At 45.2% G+C, this 21,170-nt stretch overlaps 1 protein-coding gene across 1 annotated transcript in view; it reads right to left on the reverse strand.

Moving 5' to 3' along the window:
- Positions 1-20,380, reverse strand: part of LOC144754139 (uncharacterized) — a 586,760-nt gene extending 566,380 nt beyond the window's left edge. Inside the window, exon 1 of the mRNA XM_078641717.1 lies at positions 19,937-20,380. Coding sequence (XP_078497843.1) covers positions 19,937-20,015 — 79 coding nt within the window. The 5' untranslated portion in view covers positions 20,016-20,380. The remainder of the gene's footprint in view (positions 1-19,936) is intronic.
- Between the last annotated feature and the right edge of the window lie 790 nt (positions 20,381-21,170).

Here is a 21,170-nt window from a genome sequence, read left to right on the forward strand (position 1 = left end):
GCAGGGGTGAACCAGAGAGTGGCAGTGCTGAACCAGAGGGTGGCAGTGGGGAACCAGAGGGTGGCATGGGTGAACCAGAGTGTGGCAGTGGTGAACCAGAGAATGGCAGTGGTAAACCAGAGGGTGGCAGTGCTGAACCAGAGGGCGACAGTGGTTAACCAGAGGGTGGCAGTGGTGAACCAGAGGTGCTGTGATGAACCAGAGGGTGGCAGTCGTGAACCAGAGGGTGGCAGTGGTGAACCATAGGGTGACAGTGCTGAACCAGAGGGTGCTGCGATGAACCAGAGGGTGGCAGTGATGAACCAGAGGGTGGCAGGGGTGAACCAGAGGGTGGCAGTGGTGAACCAGAGGGTGGCAGTGGAGAACCAGAGGTGCTGTGATGAACCAGAGGGTGGCAGTCGTGAACCAGAGGGTGGCAGTGGTGAACCAGAGGGTGACAGTGTTGAACCAGAGGGTGGCAGGGTTGAACCAGAGAGTGGCAGTGCTGAACCAGAGGGTGGCAGTGGTGAACCAGAGGGTGGCAGTGGTGAACCAAAGGGTGGCAGTGGTGAACCAGAGGGTGGCAGTGGTGAACCAGAGGGTGGCAGTGATGAACCAGAGGGTGGCAGTGGTGAACCAGAGGGTGCTGTGCCCATACACGACTGCATGGGTAACTTCGCCATGCAAGCGGCCCGTGAACACGCAAAAAGCCCCGCGAACACGCAAAAAAAACGCAAATTCACACGAATTCGCGGATTTTGCGGATTGCGAATTCGTTTTCGCGCGAATTCGAAAATTTCGTCCATACCTAGTTGTCTATATATCCCTTCCAGTAGGTAACCTTATGTTTGTATGGGTTACAATCATTATAAATTAACTGGTCCTTGTAGTCATCCATGTACAAAATTGCCAAGTCTGATCTAAACGTGCCCCATTGCAACTCCCCGGGTCTGTACATAATGATCCCCATCGAAATAGAATAAATGATGTGTCATTGCTATCTCCAATAGTTGCAGGATGAAGTTAGAAGGCACAAAGGCTGGTTGAGGTCTTCTATCCAAGGCTCTTTCCATAACCTCAAGGGCATGTTGTGGGGCAAGGCTCATATACAGAGATACGATTTCCATTGTGACCAGAATTTGGTATTAAGGCTCAAAAGGCATTCCATCCACCAAATTGATTACCTGCATGGTGACACGAAGGTAGGATACAGTAATTTCTGCCAGAGGTTTAAGAAAAAAGTCCACATATTTGCAGAGGGGTTCGAGGACCGAACCGCAACCAGACACAATAGGTCAGCAAGGGGTTTGCTCCATGTTCTTGTGCACTTTGGGTAGGGTGTACACAGTAGGTAGATGTGGTTGCTTTTTATTAAGGTATAGAAACTCCAAATCAGACAGGAATCCCATCTCCTTTCCCTTCTCAGTAGTTTTCAGGCTTATAGTGTTGAACTTCTTCATGGGATTGCTCCTAAGTTTTGCATAGCTCACCCAGTCATCCAATTGGGAATAGATTTCTCTTTTATAATCATCCACATTTTGGACCACAATTGCCCCACCCTTATCGGCGGGTTTGATCACTATGGAATGGTTATTCTTCAATCCATCTAGTGCCAGTCTTTCTGCAGATGTCACGTTATGTTTCACATACTTCCTAGATTAACTGATCTTCATAGTCTCATGTAGGACCATACTCTCATAGATTAGGATTCGATCTGGGAAGTAGGGGTAACGGTCGATGCAACATGTAGTCCTGTGTGTGATGGTTAAGCATGGGCGGCAAGTTCCTGAAGTTGTACCTAAAGCTAATCTTCCTGAAAAAGCGATGCAGTTATGTTGGGACAGTGAACTTGTTGGGATACATTCGGTACGAATGACAGACCATTATGGAGGATCTGTGTCTCATACTGGGCGAGTTTATGCGAGGATAGATTGATAATCGGATCTCTTCGGTGGCTTATCATCTGTACACTCGTCGTCTCATTTGGGTTTCGCCGTGTTGTTCCTCTGGGAACCTAACCTGTTTTTGTGCCTGGTTCTGTCCCCAATGTCTCCCTCCATCCAAGCTTTTAGAGAGCAGCTTAACATTTGGTTATTCACTCAGTAGTCTGTATAACTATTTGCTGGTATCCTGCTACCATCAAGGCATCTCTTGGGTATTTGCACATTTAGAAATTCTATAAATAAAGAAACCCCAGACGACATAAAAACAAATCTTAAAAAAATCCTTCTCTGGAAATGCTCCCAGAGTGAGGTAATCCAAAGTACCTAAAATTCAAAAACTCTATCCTATGAATCATTAAAAATGAATGTAAAACCTGCTATTACAGCAGCATTTCCAATCCAGATATTACTGGTGCAGGTGTCTGGAAGCAGAGGACTTCAGTAATACTATAGACAGCTATAAGAATTGATCTAGCTACGTTAGGAGCAGCTCCCCTAGTCTAACCGAAATGTTGAACATTGGTTCATTGTGCTTTCTAGTCTTTACAACAGTTCAAGGGTGTGTGATCATACAGAACCATACTGTGTTTTATATGAACTCATCCGTACATACTGCTTACAGATTACCTTCCTTCTCACCCATTGTCTACAGATCTATAGTTTCACAGATGTGCCACATATATACATATAATGATTGGCAAAATCAATCTATGCTATGCCTTTATGCCACGTCATATAATTGTATAAAAAGCAACATCACATAATTGTATAAAAAGAACCCCTCTTGTTAATGACACTTTTTTGCACAATTTGTTTTAAAAAATATCTGTGAAGATGCATTTAGCAGTAACATTTGGAGCAAAATGACATATTGTCATTTACTTTTTTATTTTTGGGTAATTTTGTAGTACTACTAAAAATGAAATCACATGCATTTTGCACACCCTTGAAATTAGGACCCTAGTGGGACCTCAGACCCATCCTTACAGTGTTTCAACATTTCAGCAGTTATTCGTAACTGGACTCTTTAATTGTGCTAATATCAAACTCCCAAAGCATTTGAAATTACAGTGTCAGCTGTACCCAGCTCAATTGCACCTGATGTATCCACCTTGAAAGGATGATAGGCTAAGTTTAATTGTCATGATTTAAAATCTTTGATGGCTAGTAATGCACTACTCTAGTTGTAAAGGGATATTAACCAGTTAAGCATTCTTACCTGTGGTGTGAAAACATAGAACCAGCAGCAGGATGATGCCTGCCAAAGGGACTTCCGTTGCCTGCCCTCCCTGGGCCATGACACCCTTTGAAATTCCTTCCTTGGCTGACTAAAAATCCACACTCCGCAAATAGTTTGACCAGCAACTACAGAAATGTATCCACAAGTGAGTGTGGTGTTTGGTGCCACCTATATTTATGCTGATATGTTTGTGAACACTCCAGGTGAATATCCCTGACACACCCGCATTGTCTCTAAGTCCATGGGAGTGGCTCTCAGTGCTGGTACAAAGCCCAATCACTCATTGTCTGAAAAGTCAATTATTGAAATTGACGGCACCAAAATAGAAGATCTGGTATATGATAAATGAGTGTAAAAATGTTGTTTGAAACTGGATTGCTGAGTAAGAAGGACCCGAGGTCTGATCAATGGGGAGAATAGCTTCATGCACCAGTATCCAGAAACAGACTTTAGAGTATGTGAGCTAAAGCATGGTTTAATAACTTGCATTAGTCACCATAAAAGGGTATTCCAGATACAGATCCACTAACACAATTTCACAAATACTTGTTTAATATTGAATCACAGTTTCCAAGCAAAACATCAACAGTAAGACTCCTGATTCAACCTCTGAACTAAACAACACAATTGGAGAGACAAACAGTATTAACACAACTTCTAGCTACAGACAATCCACCATAAACATCAGGTCTACATTAGGTGAAAAAAAGAATTTCAGAAAACTATCAACAATAACAAGAAATATTCCAGATACAGATTTTCATTAACACAATTTCACAATGACTTGTTTAATAATGAATGACTGTTACAAAGAAAAACATCAACAGTAAGACAGATCCCAGATTCAACGTATGAACTATAAAACGCCATTACAGAGACAAACCTGTAGATATAGTCATTATAGAATAAAAATGAGGTCTATACATGATTCCAGTTGAAATTGATCAATCATAAAACAACATTCCAAGAGCAGGCAATAAGTAATTAAGCAGTGTTCCAGGTAAAAGCAATTACCAGCAATGCTTCATTTCATGTTCAATGTTAGACAATACAGTGCTATTACAGATGCAAACAGTCAACTTTAAATAGATCCTATATGCCACTCTACAACTATGAACTCATTACAGAAACACGCTGTGACCATAAAATGCATTCAAACGCAAGGAGATAAGCGGTGGGCTGAAACTTTTCAGACACTCACCCCCAGTTACAGATCTGGGTTGAATTCATCATCGTTCTTTATCTCAATTCGCCAACCCAGTTCAGACCGAGCTATATGCAAATCAGTCTTGACCCCGAGCCTCATTGTAACAGTCCAGCCCAAACTGCCAAGCCAGGTTTTCACTGGACCAGAAACAGGCATCCTGGGAACGGTTTCGGGGTAACACCATTCATCTGCCAGGCTAGCTTGAATCCAGAGGAAAAGTGAGCAAGAAACCCACGTCTGGGCATACCATGCCAACTTAGAGCGAACAAAGCAAACACAAAGAGATGATATTCAGAGCACTGATACTTTTCAGACTCTCATCCCCAGTCACAGATCTGGGTTGAATCCATCATCATTATTTAGCTCACTTCGCCACCCCAGTTTGGACACAGACTTATGCAAATCAGTCTTGACCCTGTGCCTCATGGGAACAGTCCAGCCCGAAAAGCCAGGCTAGATCCACCCTGGACTGGAAACAAGCATCCTGGGACCGGTTTTGGGGTAACACCAAACTTTACTGATATGTTAGATGTTCTGAGACATAGAATCTGATTTAGACTCCCAATACATTTTTTCAGGATAGCCCACATGCAATTGTTACAAAGATTGCAAACAACTCCCCATGAATGGTATTGCTGCGTTGCGTTTTGAACCACACATTTCCTTTGGGGTCTTCATCAGGAGCTGATCCTTATATTGTCGATCCTGTCGATCCTTATATTGGCTGATAAATCTAATACTCTTGTCGGTTCCGCTCAAATCCCTTTCTTTGTGATATTAATACTACATGGCTTCTCCTTTGAGTTGAAAAGGTTTTCTGCTGCTCAAAGAAATCATTGGTGTCCTCTGTTGTGGTGACAGACATCAGTCAAGTCCTGATGAGAACCAAAGAAGAAATGTAAGGTTCAAAACATGACATATGTGGGCTATCCTGAAAACAAAAGATATTGGGAGACTACACCAACAAAGTGTGCTATATAATCCCTATAGTTGAATTTAAAAAAAGAGGTCACAAAGGAGATTAACAATAGAGATCTCACTATTGATATAATCAGTTCACTGGTATAAATGTAATATGAATACGTGAATCTATGTTCATATTGGATATATATATATATATATATTATTTGTTGTGTTGTCATTCTTTATTAATAGTTTAAAAAAAAAATATATCTTGAGAGCAACAGCTTCAGCCACACATTTACAATGAAAGGAGGAAACAGTTTAATGAAAACCTGTGTGGCGTGGCCTCTTGGGAACTGAATGTGGTATCTAAAGGGTGAGGGGGTATGGTGGGGGAGGAAGGGGGTATCATGTGCGTGACATGGGAGGTATGGCAGCTTTAGTGTTTCAGGTCATAACTACGCTCTGCCTGGGTGTGGGGGGAGCCCTGAATTATTGGTGGTAGCATAAGAAACCCCGAGGTCTGTAGTTTCTGGCTGGGGACGGGACAGTCCCTAACTGCAGGGGGATATTATTCAAGAGATGCAAGCTGATAAGGAGTAGGGCAGGTCATAGGGTGCTCCCCATCTCTGTGTCGGCTCGTAGAATGGGAGGCACTCATACTACTCTAGAGTGGTGTAGGCAGTACCTAAGGGGGGTGGGGAAGAGGTGTGGGGGGAGGTGTTGTACATGTCCTTCTGAGGGTTCCCATTCCGGTACCTGGATGGAGCTTGGGTATTGTTTGCCTGCAGGGCCGCGGTGCAAGTAGGGTAAAGGTGGTGACAGGGTTACAGGAGGGGTATGGTCACAGGGGAGAGTAAGGGTGGGGGAGGGTTTAAGGGGGGTGGAAGATAGGGAGGGGGGTTGGTGAGAAAGATAGAGATAGTAGCATCTGGACATCAAGGGGGTGCAGGGTAGTTGAAGATGAAGAGTGGGTGGCACAGGGCAGTCTTTATATGTCTGGAATGTATGAGGCACATGCAGGAGAAATAGGGGGATTGGTGCTGTGTATGTCTGCAGGAGTGCTGATGGGGTGGTTGGGGAGTCAATCTAGTGCTGGGGCGGTCGCACATATTGCAGTTTACAAGTCATCACTGGCGTCGTTGCTGTTGCCTGATGCAAGTTCTCTGCTGTAGGGCTCTTCTCATTGCTGCTCTCCATTCGTAGGAAGGGTGCACATACCTGAAGGAACAGGTCAGATTGGTTATGGAGATTGTAAATGACTCGCTCGTGGGAGGCTGTGTGGATCATGGCCACTACACAGGCCTCCTGTGATTGTGGGGTCGGCTACCTTCATTGTCGCAGGATACATATTTTGGCTATGGCCAGTGCTTTGTGGAAGAGACAGTGTTGTGGATTCTAAAGCTCTGGGGAGTGCCGCAGATCATGCAGGATAGCGGTGGGGTTAAGTAGTAGGTGAACGAACATAGTGGTGCTCAGGACCCGGCCCACGTAGGCCCAGAAGGGTTGCACCGATGTGCATTTGCATATAATATGGGTAATGTTGCAGCTTATGTCCATGCATCTCCAGCAGTTTACATGCGGGAGCGGGTTTGCGCTGTGCAATTTCATTGGTGACCAGTGCCAATCATGTGGGGTCTTAAATATACAGAATTTCAATCTTACCTCCCATGTGCCTCTATTCAGGCCACTCGTCTTCCTCATAGGGGACAGATAGTCAGGTCAGATAGCCGTCTGGTGCAAAGGGTTCACAATAGGGATTATGAGAAGAGATGGGAGGTGAGTACCCCATCTAGGCCGATCAACACTCTTTTGTGTTTCCCCCATGTGTGCAGCTACGATACCACTGGCGAGGCTGGTAGTGACCACAGGCACGGTCCTAGGCATTTTCTCAGACAGTGCTGTAGTTGCATGAATTTCCAGGACTGTGGCGCAGGAAGTCCAAATTCCTCTCTTAATTGTGCGAATGTCTTGAGGTCGCCATTATATAGGAGCTGGTAGAGGCTGTGTACTCCTGCTGCCTTCCACAGGGGCCAGGACAGTTTCTGCCCGTCAATGTGTATGCCTGTATTCCACCATAGGGGGGCTTAATCATGGAATCGTAGGTTCACACCCAACAGACAGTGTGCCCAATGCCAGGACTTTTGTATGGCTGATAGGGCCGGGTTGGCGGGGTCCTGATGGCTTATCCCTGGCCCATATAGAGCAGAGAGGCCTATCTCTGTAGACAGCAGGAGCCCTTCTATTTGTACCCAATGTGGCACATCAGGGACTTCTGGTAGCATATAGGCCATTTGGGAGAGCTGTAGTGTGAGGGCAAAGTGTTCTACCATTGGGAGGCTCAGTCCTCCACAGGAGAGGCAGGCTTTTAGTTTCAGCGCTGACAAATGGTTCCACGAGGAACCCCACATGAAGGCTTTTATCTTGTAATCGATCAAGCAAAGAATGGCAAGAGGTACCCAGAGGGGAAGCATACCGAGGGTATATATGAAGCTTGGGAGGGTGACCGTGCATACAGTTTGTACTCTACCCCACATGTAAAGCCCCACCGCCATCTATTTTTTAAAGTCGCATTGCATCTGAGTGAGCAGAGGGTTTAGGTTATCTGCAACCATCCCCTCCATCCCTTTGTTCACCAAGACACTCAGATATTTGAGGCATGAGGGTTGCCACTGAAAGGGAAATCCATGTATGGCCGTCTTTGTGGTGCTGTCTGAGATAGGCAGCACTTCGCTTTTGTCCCAATTTATTTTGTAGCCAGAGAGGATGAGAAGTAATTTATAATTTGAAGCAGAGACAACAGGGAGTGGTGTAGGTCCATGAGAGTTAGCAGAATGTCGCCTGCATACAGATAGAGTTTGGATTTTCTAGTGGGGAGGCGTATGCCCGTAACGTTGGCCGATTGGCATATGGCGGCTGCTAGGGGTTCCATGGCCAATAGAAAGAGGAGTAGGGAGTGGGGGCATCCTTGACGTGTAGATGGGTAATGGATCTGATAGAAAGCCGTTCAATGGGTTTGTCACACAACAGTGGCACTTTGTGGATGAATTTGTCACCTTGTCCAAAGCGTTCTATTACTTTGAAAAGATAATCCTACTCTTTGTGATCAAACATTTTTTCAGCATAGAGTGAGAGTGCTATTGCATCTGTCCTTAGACTTTTCGCGGACTATAACTTGTGGACTAGAGTGCGCAGGTGGTTCCTGGAGGAGCGGCCGGGTACAAATCTGACTTGTGTGTGGTGAACCAGGGAGGGGAGGACTTTACGGACGCAAGAGGCCAGGATTTTGATATTGCAGTTCAGCAGTGAGATTGGGCGATAGCAGTCGCACAGTAGGGGGTCTTTCCCAGGGTTGGGTAGGATGGCAATCACTGCTCTATTAGAGAGTGGACCTAGAGAGGACGTGCACTCTGCCTCTTGGAATGCAGCATGCAGCATGTCAGTTAACCCCTCTCCTGCCCAGTGATAAAACTCAGCTGGAGTGTGCAATCTCCCCTTTACTAATCTCTCCCTCAAAGAGTACCCTGTCCTTGTCTAAGAGGCGAAGGAGAGTTGCCTATGTAAGGAAGGTGGCCTGTTTGTCCTCATCAGCTTGCGTCCCAGGAGTATAGAGAGACTTGAAAAAAAGAGCAAATTTCTTCACAATATCCTGGGGATGGGTAACTGTTGCCCCCAGTTCACTGTATAGCCGGTATGGCCATGGCAGCTTCCCATTGGCGGAGCTGTGCTGCCAATAGTCTCCCTGCTTTTTCCTCTGCTCATTATGTCTCCCTTTCATCCTTTGTAGGGTGTATTCTAAATTGGAAGTGAAAACGCCGTTCAGCGCCATGCGGGCCTGCTCCAAGGACCTACAGTGCTGTAGGGTTGGTTTTGCTGTGTATAAGCGGGTTTAGGAAGCAATGTCCTTTTCCAGCTCCTTCTGCCAGGCAGCTGTTTGCCTATTGGCCTAGACCGTGTCCCGTATACGCAGGCCCTGAATGGTAGTTTTGGCTGCTGCCCAGAGTCCTTTGCCCAAATCCACGAGCCTTAGTTGGTGGAGAGGTACCACTGGAGGTGCGCTCATAATTGAGATTTGCCCTTAGGAGTTCGGTGGCGCTGTATATTCATGTGCCAGGGCTTGCAGCCCGGTCTGGCCAGTATTACCTCCTGTGATAGGAGGACTGGAAAGTGGTCAGAGAGTACTGCCTCTAGATTGTTGGATTCTTGGACAAGCTTCACCGTTCTCTGAGAGACCAGGAAGTAGTCCAAGTGGGAGAGCGTGCAGCGGGACGGGGAGGTAAAGGGGAATTCTGGAACGACCGGGTGACAAATGTGCCAGTAGTCCACCAGTCCATTGTCTGCCAGTATGTCATCCATCAGAGCTCTATCTGAGGCATTGCCCGTGTCAATGAGTCCTGTTTTATCCAGAACTGGGCCTCTCACCAGGTTCCAGTCCTCGCCAATAAAGTACTGTGAGGTACACCAGTAGACAATTCAGGTGTAGAAGGAACAATTTTTTCGCTCCAGTCGGGGCGCAGACAGATCCTACATAGATATGGGTATCCCCTATTCCCAGCTTGGAAAACGTGTAGTGTCCTTCTGGATCCATCCACGTCCTTGACACTGGGAGAGATTTGCGTGTGAAGATCGCTACCCCACATTTGTGGGTAGGTCCCCCGTCCAGGGCGTCCCCCCCTGTACAATGCTGTAGATCACCTTCCCCACTCAGTCCCTGCACAGCTTATTAGACTCTAGGGCATTCCCTGCAATAGTGCTACATCCACCTATTCAGATTGAAGGTAAGAGAGTACTTTTTTTTCGATATAGTGCATGAGTCCATGAATGTTCAGTGTTACTGCGCAGAGACGGTGAATGGGGTCCATGCTGAGGAGGCAGGGAGGGACGGGCGAAGGCAAATGGTCCCTAAATGTATGTTAAGGGTCCTCAGTGGTGTGGAGAACGTGTTAGAGGGCAGTAGGGCAGTTCTCGACTACTGTGTGTGTATAGAAAGCGGGGTGTCCAGGATGGTGCACAGGAAAGGGGGAAGGGAGTCAAATATAGAGAGACCCGAATGTAGATATAGTGAGAAGAGGGGAGGAGAAGGGTTGGAAAAAAAGAGCAGGTATTAGGTGAAGGGGCGAGTGAGGCAGGTTAGGTGGGAGGGGTGTGTGAGGTCTCGCTGGCACAGTGAGGAAAGAAGGGGAGGAAGAAGAGGGTGAGGAAGGGGGTTTGGGTGATGAGGGCCCCTGGCTGGCAGCAGAAGGGTTACCGTCTGGTGGGGCAGCGGGGGGCAGCGGTGGCAGAGATGTGGACCTGAATGTAGGTCATGTGAGGAGTGGTGTGACTTTGTAGGAGATTCAGGGGGTAGGGTGGGAGTAATCAGAAGGAAGGGTCTTTCGGCTGCTTTGCAGCAGTGGGGATCCTAAACTTTCAATCATGAGTCTAAGCTTGCTGGAACGCCGCTACGAGGTGGGGGCCCCATCAGGAGGGTGGAGCAATGTGTAGGGCAAAATGGAAGAGTGTCTGTGATATGCTGGCTGGGGTGTATGCAGTGTAGGCAAGAGGGGGAGGAGAGTGTTTGGTGGCCAGGGGGAGTACCCTGATACAGCATGGTATTGTGTTGGTCACTCTTGGGGGCACAAGGAGGGTTAAATGCATACAACAGATGGCATTGAGCTAGAGGCAGTGACGCCAATTATGTTACAAGTAGCAAGAGTCATGTGAACCACATCTGCAGGTAACATATACTGCATATACCACTATTCAAACAGCTAACACAATGAGAGTGATTCTCAGCTGTCGGATGTCTGGAAGTCTTCTTTCTTCTTGTCATAGCGTCCACACCCAGTTCTGTTGCGTCCACACCCAGTTCGGTTTCTTATGGGAAGCTCTAACTAGGCACTCTTCAGTAGTAGTCTGCATCCAAAATGGGTTTTAAAGGAGAGCAGGACCTGTCTCTGTGTTGCTCCTGGATGACGGTAGCTATAGTTTGAAGTGCCAAATCCTTTTCCTCATGTGTACGGGTGGACCTCTCAAGTTCCCTGCCACAGTGCCCTGAGCCACTGGTGTTCTGTATTCTGTTGCCTGGCATCTGAAGGGATGGACCAAGTTGTGCCTGCTCTAGGGGAGTATGATGGGTGTCAGTCAGTCAGTCAATAAAACTTTATTTGGTTAGTTACAACCATAAAAGTGTACACTTTACATGTTATCCTCCGGTTAAAAACATATGCAAACGATTCATAAACAATATGACACATGGAGAAGCTACGCTGGCAACCAAGACGGCCGCATAAGCTCCCGGCTCCGCCGACCTCCGCCGGATGCTCATGAATCCTGACTTCCATCCTGATTTCCCACCGGACTCCCGTGCAGCTGAAGTGCGCCTGACTCTAAAGATGCAATCCCGGAATCTCCAGCTGCTCAAATGATGAAGATACGCCGTGCGCCATTCTCGGCCTAACCCAGAGGTGAAGCCGGGGCCTCGAGTTCTAACCCAGCCGGGTTGGAATTGAACAACATCGGGGCGTCTTTCTTTTCTTTTTGGATGGTGATCCGGTGGCAGCTTTATACCGTAACCGCGGCGGATTGACATACCGACTGCTTTGGTCGGGGATCCGCTGTCCGGAGGCCCCGTTGAGCTCCCGGGGTCGATGGGTTTGGTTCCTCGCTGGCGTCGACGGTGCTGAGATAGCGCTTTTGAAGTGCCCGCAGTCGTAATCTGCATTGCCTTTGCCTGGTGCCCCGGAGAAGTTGACCTCCGGGATTCAGATACCCGCCCGGTCGCTCACTGAGGGGCGATGGAGCGGGCTGAAAGTACACCGTCGCTACACACTATAATGGCCGCCATTGGGGAGCTCCACATACGAGTCACCGCCACCGTCCAGAGGATGGTCATAACGGTTGATAACATCTGCCGGAGACCGGACTCCGACCCTTTGTTGGTCGTGAACCAAGATGCCTCACCCGCGGAGCAAACTCCGATTGCTGCCGAGGACCCTGTGCGGAAGTCGGACTTTGAAATTGTTTGCGACCCCCAGATGGCAGCGAGCGAGCCCGGTACTATCGGATGTATGCTTTGCCCTATATCGATATCGCCCGAGATAGATGCGACTATTCCTGTACTCCAGTGTGAGTTTTCCAATGAATGTCGGATTCCTACCTCGCCCTTTTTCTCTCAGAGTGATCAAAACGCTTTACTGACTTATTGCTGATGGGCAGTGAACTTTGTTTGACTTTTGGACTTCGTAAACGTCTATCCTGGTGTCACTCCTTTCGTGTGGACTTTGAAACTTCTCTATTTCTGGATATCCATTCTGTGCTGGTGGTTCGCATGGACAGGGCTCGCAGGAAGGATCGTAGCGGCCAGGGTTGACTTTGACCGTATGGGTTTGGAAAAAGACTCCATGTGACATGGGACTGCGCCTCATGATTGCACGGGAGGGGGGGGGGGTTTACACGCTTCGCCCCTGTTGGATTTTACTAGTTGCGTTTTCTTATCCTGGAAACTTATGGGGTGGGTTGCGGCTGGCGGGGGCAAGGGGGGCCGGGGGGGCATGTACGATATTCCCTCCTCCACTTTCTTCTTTCCTTCTTTTAGGTACACGTTACGGGGCGACAGGCACGCTGCTAGTGGGGATGGGACGTAGCCATTGCAGAGGTGTAGGGTGGGGGGATAGGGGAGGGGTTTATTGTTTTATATTAGTTTAGTTCTATGGCCTTTTTTTTCTTCTTTCTTTCTTCCTTCACAAGAGACGGGTTGATCATCCTGGGTCGATTTTCCTATTGGTCGAGTGTCTGCTTTGGCTCTTAATATCCTGTGTCATGGGTGGGCGGGCTTTGTCGGATTGCTGTTAATTTTTCCCTTGAAGTACATATCGTTGCCGTAAATTGCATCCGTCGGTAAAATTGTTTTCTATGCATTGTGTCCTTGCTCACCTATTGATGCATCGTTTTATGAATATGACACCCGATTTATGTATATTCTCTTGTTTTTCTTCAATAAAAACCTTAAAAAAAAAAATTGGAAATACAATCCAGCATGCTAGACCTATTGACAAAGTTAATAATATATCTTACATCGTCTCCATGATTACTCCTAGACTCTGTATTTGCTCTCCCTACTGAGAGATGACTGTTTCTCATGTAATCACAAATTCCTTGAATATCAATGAACCTATCAATATGAAAGGGGATGCACAAGTATTTAGGGTGTAAGAAACCCTACTACACATATCTTCCAGGTTAAGTTCCACAGAGGTAGTTGCTTTCACTTCGCGTTATCTGAGAGTGAGGTCTGAAATGGAAGGCCAGTCCCTACCCACTCACTACTATGCACACCTGTCATGTGAGAGAAAGGTCTCAAAGGAAAGGCTAATTCTGTAACAGTGGAAGCAAATTCAGAAATGTATCATATAGAAAATATCATAGGTCACACCTGTAATGCTGCTACAGCACTGTGTACATGTAAAGGGACACAAGAAGTATAGTACGACATTAATAGAATGCTCAGCTGTTTTTGTTATATATGTTCGAATCTGTTGCAAAATCTCTAACCACCAGTCCTAACAAATACAGACAGATAGTGCCTAGCACTACTGACCGGCAAGCTCATTGAAGTAATACATAATGTGTACAGTGGGTAAACAAGAACTGATTAGTACGATTGTGAGTAATGTTTGAACAACAAAACTGCTTAAAACCTTGTACAAATATGCAAATTTCATTTATATAATATGTAAGCAGATGTTTATTAACAAACTTCAATAAACAGAGGTTTAACAAAAAAAAAACAAAAAAAAAAAACAATATGACATTTTCAATATGCATAAAAACACCCGTTTCCTTTAAAATCCAAGATACATATTATTGTTAAAAGGTAAAAACCAAATAATTCATACGTGACATAAATTATTTCCTTTAGGTCTGCTACCGTGCTGTTATCCTTTAAATGCACAGCCTTGTAATAACCTCAGTGAACACATACGTTATTTACTCAGTGCACTTGAGAAACACTTTGACCTTACACATAAAGTTCCCCATGGCACAGGCTATGTCTAAGTTCTCCATTCCTACTACTAGGTCAACAGCTTGCATCCTATTTCTAATCCTATATATTAAAAAAATTGGACATAAAATCTCCTTTCGGATATCTAAAAATTCCATACAATCAAGTAAGACATGTAAAATATCACATGGGGTTCCCAAAGTGCAAGTGCATTTCCCATTATAACCAATCATAAAGTTTTTGACCCCATTATTCATGTAGCAGGGATTTATCCCATTTCGTGCTTTTAATACCTTGCGTCGTAAGCGGTAGCTAGGTAACCTATCAACGTAAGGATATGATGGGTGTCCATTAAGTATGGGCGAAATGTGCGAATTTCCGGTCCGTGAAATTGCACGAAAGCGAATTCGCGATCCGCAGAATTCGCGAATTCATGCAAATTTGCGATTTTTTTGGCGTGTTCACGGGGTTTTTTGCTTATTCGTGGACCGCTTGCAGCGCACCGACCGCGAGGTTGCCCCTGCGGTCGTACATGGGCGCGGCCATCTTGTGGGCATTGCGTATTTCCGTTTCCGGGCGCTATTGGCAATGTTGCGCTGTGTGCGGCGTGCTATTACAAGTTCGCATGTGTTTTTGCGTGCTCGCGGGGGAAATATCGCGCAAACTTACCCACGCGGTCCTCAATGGGCGCGGCCATCTTGTTTTTCATTCATTGCTATGGCCCTGTACATGCTTTTTGAATCCTGCTTGAATCTTTGCCATCCTTTCTTTCTTTGAACTTTTTTTGCTCTTTTTTGCTCATTATCTATCTCTCTATTTGTCTAGATCTATATTTTGTGTTTTTTTCAACTTTTTGTTACTTTATAACTCCTTTTTTGGTTTAGCTCTCTCTTTCATTTTTCTTTTCTTTCTTCCCCCTATTCTTTTCTTCTTTCGGCCAGGACCATGGCAAAGGGAGCCAGAAAATCAAAGGGGAAGGGTACCGCACCCCGTAGCCGGCTCCCTTGCGGGCGATTGAGGGGAGTTGATATAGTGGCCAGGGAGATTTCTTCTGCGGTGGAGGTGGCCGCCCTGATTTTTTTTTGTTCCCCGCCACCTCCCTAAGACCGTGGCAGCAGGGGGCAGGCCTGGTCAAGGGTATGGCCTCCGGGAGCGTCGGCAGCGGTAGAATAAGGTGTGCCGGGCCATGCGGAGGGAGTCGGGGGTCCGGCGCACCTATGACCAGGCGACGCACCGGTGGGCTGACCTCCTCGACCGGGAGCGGGACCTGCGAGGCGTGGATATTCTTGGCCTTGGTGAGTAGCTATTTAATAACTACTTTGTTTTCTTCTGCTCTGTGTTATATTGCTAATATATGTTTTTCCCGAAGGGCAAGAATGCTGCAGATTCGATTACATTGCAGGTAAAATAATGTTTAAATAGCTTCTGCGATTGCAGGTGCTCACCTCCTCAGTGGCGTTGCAACTATGCTTACTTGTTTGCAACTTTGTGCTCACTTGGCCTGAATATGTATGAGTGTAGTACTTTTCAGAACTGCGTAATGCTAGAGAGACTAGAGACTCAAGTCTAGTCCTTCCTTTGTACTCCTGCTGCCACTAAGAAGAAGAGATAGTGATGGATTGATAGGTTGAGTACATTATGCCTTGTTACTAGTAGTAGTAGGACATTTTTTAGTGCTCTGCAATCATGATGACGGACTGTGTCTATCACGTCGCGTGCTGCTGAGTGCTGACAGTCGTAGTAGAACCTTTTTGTTGTTGGTTTAGTTGGTGATTTACATAACTTTCCAAGTAGACGGTCTGCAAATCCAGCAATACTGTACTAGTAGTATCCTCCTAGTTGATCAATCAGATAGGTTAATACATGTAGTGCAATTGTTGCTAATTTGTTTCCCCGAGATAATTTTAGATCGTGGTCAAAGAAATCAAATATTTCAAAAAAACAATCATCCACGTTGTGTTTCTTTATTTCATGATCATCAGCACCTCCCAGGGGCAATGCGACTAGCAGCACCATTGAGACTCCGGTGGAAGAAGGTTGACAGTCACAGCAGTCCCTTGCAGGCTCTTCTGCTGGCCTCAGTAAGTTGTTCTATTGTTATATTAATACTTATACATCCCTAACCTTTACAGCTCCTATTCATTACCAACTGTTTCCTAATTCTATTTTTTACAAAATATTCTTTGATCTTCTTCTAATCTAGACTACTTTCTACATTCTTATCCTGCCTCTACCATCACTCTCTATGCTACTACTATTTACGATTATGAGTCGGTCTGTGTAGGTAGTTAAGCTTGCCTAGTCGGCAAACGGTGTTAAACAAAACTCTGATCCAGCAATAGCTCTAGGCACCGAGTGCAGTAATCTGGGTTGCCGTTGCTGTCTATTCCAGTCTTCTTAATGTAAGTGCTTTGACAATTTCCAACAACAAAATGTCAATGTTTAGACCAAGAAAAAGTAGCAGTTGCCTTTTTGATTTGCTAGGATCACATAACATACTGCTAGTGTTTCAGGGAATATTCTGCACATAAAGAAGTATGGACAAGAGAAATAGGACATTATTGATGATAGGTGAAGTTTGACTTTCAACATACCTCAGTCTAAACAGAAGTTGAACCTCCAATCCCCTGACCGACTATCTAGTGTGTCTGACCAATGATTTTACGACCCAGAAGAACAGAAGAAGACTACGGCCGAGTCCCGGCCTATCTGAGTCACAGAAACATGACTACCAAGTGCAGTAGTTCAAACCCTTCCGCTCACTCACTCGTGAACAAAAACCACACAGTGTTTGTTAGTTTTCAAGTTTTATTTTCAATTAAGAAATGAAAAAAAAAATCTTTATTTTTAATAGCGTAGTATTCGGAGCGAGCACTGCTGATAGATGACGTAAAAGTTTAAACAACATTCCCATGAATTAAATTACTTTAACGTAATAGTTAACAGACACATGAAATTATTAGAAAAACTGTGCGGGAGCCACCACCTTTCTTCAAAGTACTTAAAGTACTGCTGGTGATGACTTACTAGTAGTTGGTGAATCGTCCTGTTGGGAGAAGGGCAATGTAATATTCTTTCTGTAATTAGAAAAATGTGCACGTTAAGCAAGCATTCATCAGTTGTCCGAAGAAGTGTAGCATTTAATGGAATAAGCATAAAAAAAGTTAACGCCCTCCCCTAAATCGTTACTATTTTTCAATCCCAGTAATAAAAAATGTGTTATGTAACATTTCCTTCCATTTCGAGATGAAATAGGGGGTTGTGTATGGCATCTGGACATATTACATGTTTTTTCTAGACGTCACAACATCTGATGCGGCACAGATGACCACCAGTGCCGGGGCCAGCACTGCGGAGGGCTCCACTCTAGGGGCGGATGCGGCGGCGCCACCAGGAGGAGATGGGGGTGAAGGCTCAGCAGCGGCGGACGGTGGTAAGTTATTATACTCCTTACTTATTGACATTTTTTAGTAGGCTCGCAAAGGAGTGTATGATGTACTGTGCAGTACACTAGTACAAGTACACTGTACTGTTAAGAACAGTTACTAATTTAGAACTACTTTTTTGGCTATCACGTAGAAGACAGTCAACATTGACTAGTAATAGCATTAGCGGCGGTACTTCTCGGGTAAGCAATGGACCCCTCTAATTGACTTCAACTCAGCTGGCAAACTTTTATCGTGAAGCCATATCAGATGTACTTCAGGGATGTGAAGAACGAAAAGTGAAAGAAGGGTGAAACGAAGGACGAGCGAGTCTTAACATTTATGACTGTAAAGAATGGTGTTTTTGAATGCAAGTCAAGAGAAGAAGACGGTGGTTTTCCAAAATATAATGAAAAGGGTGTTAGTTGGTTGTTAAGAAAAAGAAAACTTGGGACATTTGAGACATTATGAAGAATGATAGACATACTTTGGAAGCCTGGATGTTATCTTCTTTTTCCTCATCGATAGCAGAGGTGTATGATGTAGTAGAGCAGACGCTGAGTGGATAAAGATTGTTACTTTGAACAGCATGTCCGTGCCAGAGTAGCAAAGCTGAGGAAATCCAAATACTAGAATTTGTGATTGATCACAAATATTCCCTGCCTTGACTAACAGTACAGTACTTTACTTTGCAAGTGCAGCATCTATTGTGTATGGATTGTATAGTTGACAACATTATATCAAGTCAAATCCCTTCCTCCGCCAATTAGGGTTCCACACTGACTCCCTATGTAATCATTTTATTTCAGCTGTGCCATGGGTGGACTATCGCTGTAGCTTACTCAATCTATCAAAACAAAGCACCTAAAGGCATCCATCATATAACCAAAGATCATGTGATCGGCAGGATAATGATATATGATCAGAATTGAATAATCTTCATTCTTCTTTTGTTGTAGTAAAGGCCCACGGGGGGCAGTGCGAAAAATATCATTACATTGAGCAGTAGCCCTTGATGTAAGCAAGTATGGCCAGTGGCAGAGCCACCACTATAGAAAAGTAAGAGCTTCCTATCCCCACCTGCATGTACTGCTTAAAGTACTGCGAGTCTGCGTCATCATGGCTTGTGTCTGTTTTTCTTGGGAGCAAGCTGAGTGAGCTACCACAAGTTCACGTACCACTAATTTCTTTTGCAAAACAAGAGAAAAAAACAGAAGACTTTTTTTAGTACTCTCTGACTATGTATGTAATGTATTAGTGAGTCCATCCATAGTCCTGCTAGTGGAATTCCTGAAACTCCCAGTAATGTCACAGGCCTACAAAGACGGCGGAAAGATACATGGCAAAATGTTATACTGTGTTTGCTACTTGCTGGTGTTACTGAGAGTCAACTTTCAGTAAAATTATTTTGACTTTATATTAAAGACTATTGGCTACAGTATTTTTCTTTCGTTCTTCATATAGATACTACTCCAACAAAGCTCACCAGAAAGGAGATGGCTGTCCGGGCCAGGGCCCGTAAGCTGGAGGCTATTTGTGCCGAGTATTGGCGGCTGTGGGCTCGGGAGCAGGAGGACGAGACAGCAACCACTGCATCCTCCTCCAGTGCCCCCGTGTCCACCAGCCAGAAGCCTCCAGCCAAACGGAGCCGTGGCCGGACAGCCTCCCGCCGCCGCCGCACAGCAGCAACACGATCAGCTGCCCCCCCCAGATCCTGGATGGTCATCAGCGCCGCCTCCGTAAGAGAGTGGAGTACCTGGAGCGGATGGCCAAAAAACGTCAGCGCCAGCTCCGGGACCTCCGCAAAGAGCTGCGGAACGTGCAGCAACAGCTGTCCACACTATGCCACCGCAGGAAGTGACTGTCCCTTGCCTCTTTTTTAAAGACTGTTGGGGGGTGGGAATTGGGTGTTTGGGAAAGGGGACTTTTGGACTTTTGGACATTCGTTGGGGTTAGGGAGGGGGGTGAGTTGGATTAATTTATTTTATTGTATGACTTAATAATTATTTTTCATACCAAAACATAGTATACACGTTCATATTATTTTGTGTGGGGGTGGGCAGTGGTTACTGGACGTTTGGTTTCTTCCAACTTACCAGCATGAATGAAACATCTAGTCCTGAAATGTACCAAAGTGCCAGTAACCGAGTTAGTGAAATCAATAGCCCTACTAGTACTTTACTAGTAGTACTGCCAGTCTCTGCTCTCCTCCCAGTCCTAGCACATTATTCCACCTTTCCAAAATGCTTATCTTACCTGTGATTCGTGTTTCAGAATAGGGGTAGCCACAGGGCTGCCTGAATGGCAAATGTTGATTAAGGTTGGTTGTTGACATGTATCCTCGACGGATGAAATATCGTTGTTGTGCTGGTACACACTGGCAGTAGCAGCATATGAAAAAAAAGGAAATGAAACATTGAGTGGCCTGAGCGTAGCATTAGAAACAGCATGATAGATAGTACGCTACAGAACAGTGCCATAAATTGTAGCCCAAGCAGTGCTAAAGTATTCTAAATATAACTTTACTAGCTTCGTGGACTATGGCTACTATAAGAAATATTATGAAGGCAAGGGATACTTAAACATAAGAATTAACCATTTGATTCGTCATGTGTACGATGTTTGATGCTCAATTCACGATGTCGCACATGAAATTCCATTTTCCAACATGTTTCTGGTGCTGCTTAGACCTTATCCTCCCCTGCAAGTGTGTGGAATTTCTTGTTGTCATAGTCATACCTCAATGAAAAACCACACAGCCCGGGGAAGAGGGTTAGGGTTTTTGAAGATTGGATGGGAATGGGTTTTTTGGGGAAAAGTTTTGTGGAGAGAAGAAAAAAAAAACACTGCATGGACAAACAACAAATGAAGAGAAACAAATTTTTGGATTCAAAGATATCCATAAATCTTTTACGGGACATAAAGGAAGTGCACTACCGCATAAAAATAGCAAAGAACTGTATGAAATAGCTGGAGAGATGACTTTGAAGCCGAGAACAAAGAAACGCAACTAGTCACATTCGTAGAAGTTCTAGTTTTTTACAACAATAACATTTAAAAGATAAGGAGAAGTTAAGAGAGAATACTGTAACTTTATGTTGTAGTTGTCCTGTTGAATTGGTGAAGTTGCATGCATCCTGCCATTCCTCTTATTCGCGATATACTCCTCCATTCTGTCTTACGCTCCGTCGATGAATATTGGTGACCAGACACAATGTCCACTGGCTGCTTGATGAGTAATTGCGGATTGCGTCTAAGTTCAGCGTTTGTTCCATGGCACATAGCACAAGCCGTCCTGTAATTTTTGATGGGAAAAAACAGTAAGTGAACCAGTTAAAAAAATATAAGGTACGCTGTGTAGTGCAAAAATAACACTTTCAGTTTCAGAGTCAACAACATTACAAAACATACAAGCATCATTTCAAAAGTGCGTACTCTGAGTCTCCTTTTCACTGATAAATAAGTGTGGGCGAAATTTGCGGATCTATCC

Source organism: Lissotriton helveticus, chromosome 5_1, assembly GCF_964261635.1.
Source record: "Lissotriton helveticus chromosome 5_1, aLisHel1.1, whole genome shotgun sequence".
In the NCBI taxonomy this organism is placed as follows: domain Eukaryota; kingdom Metazoa; phylum Chordata; class Amphibia; order Caudata; family Salamandridae; genus Lissotriton; species Lissotriton helveticus.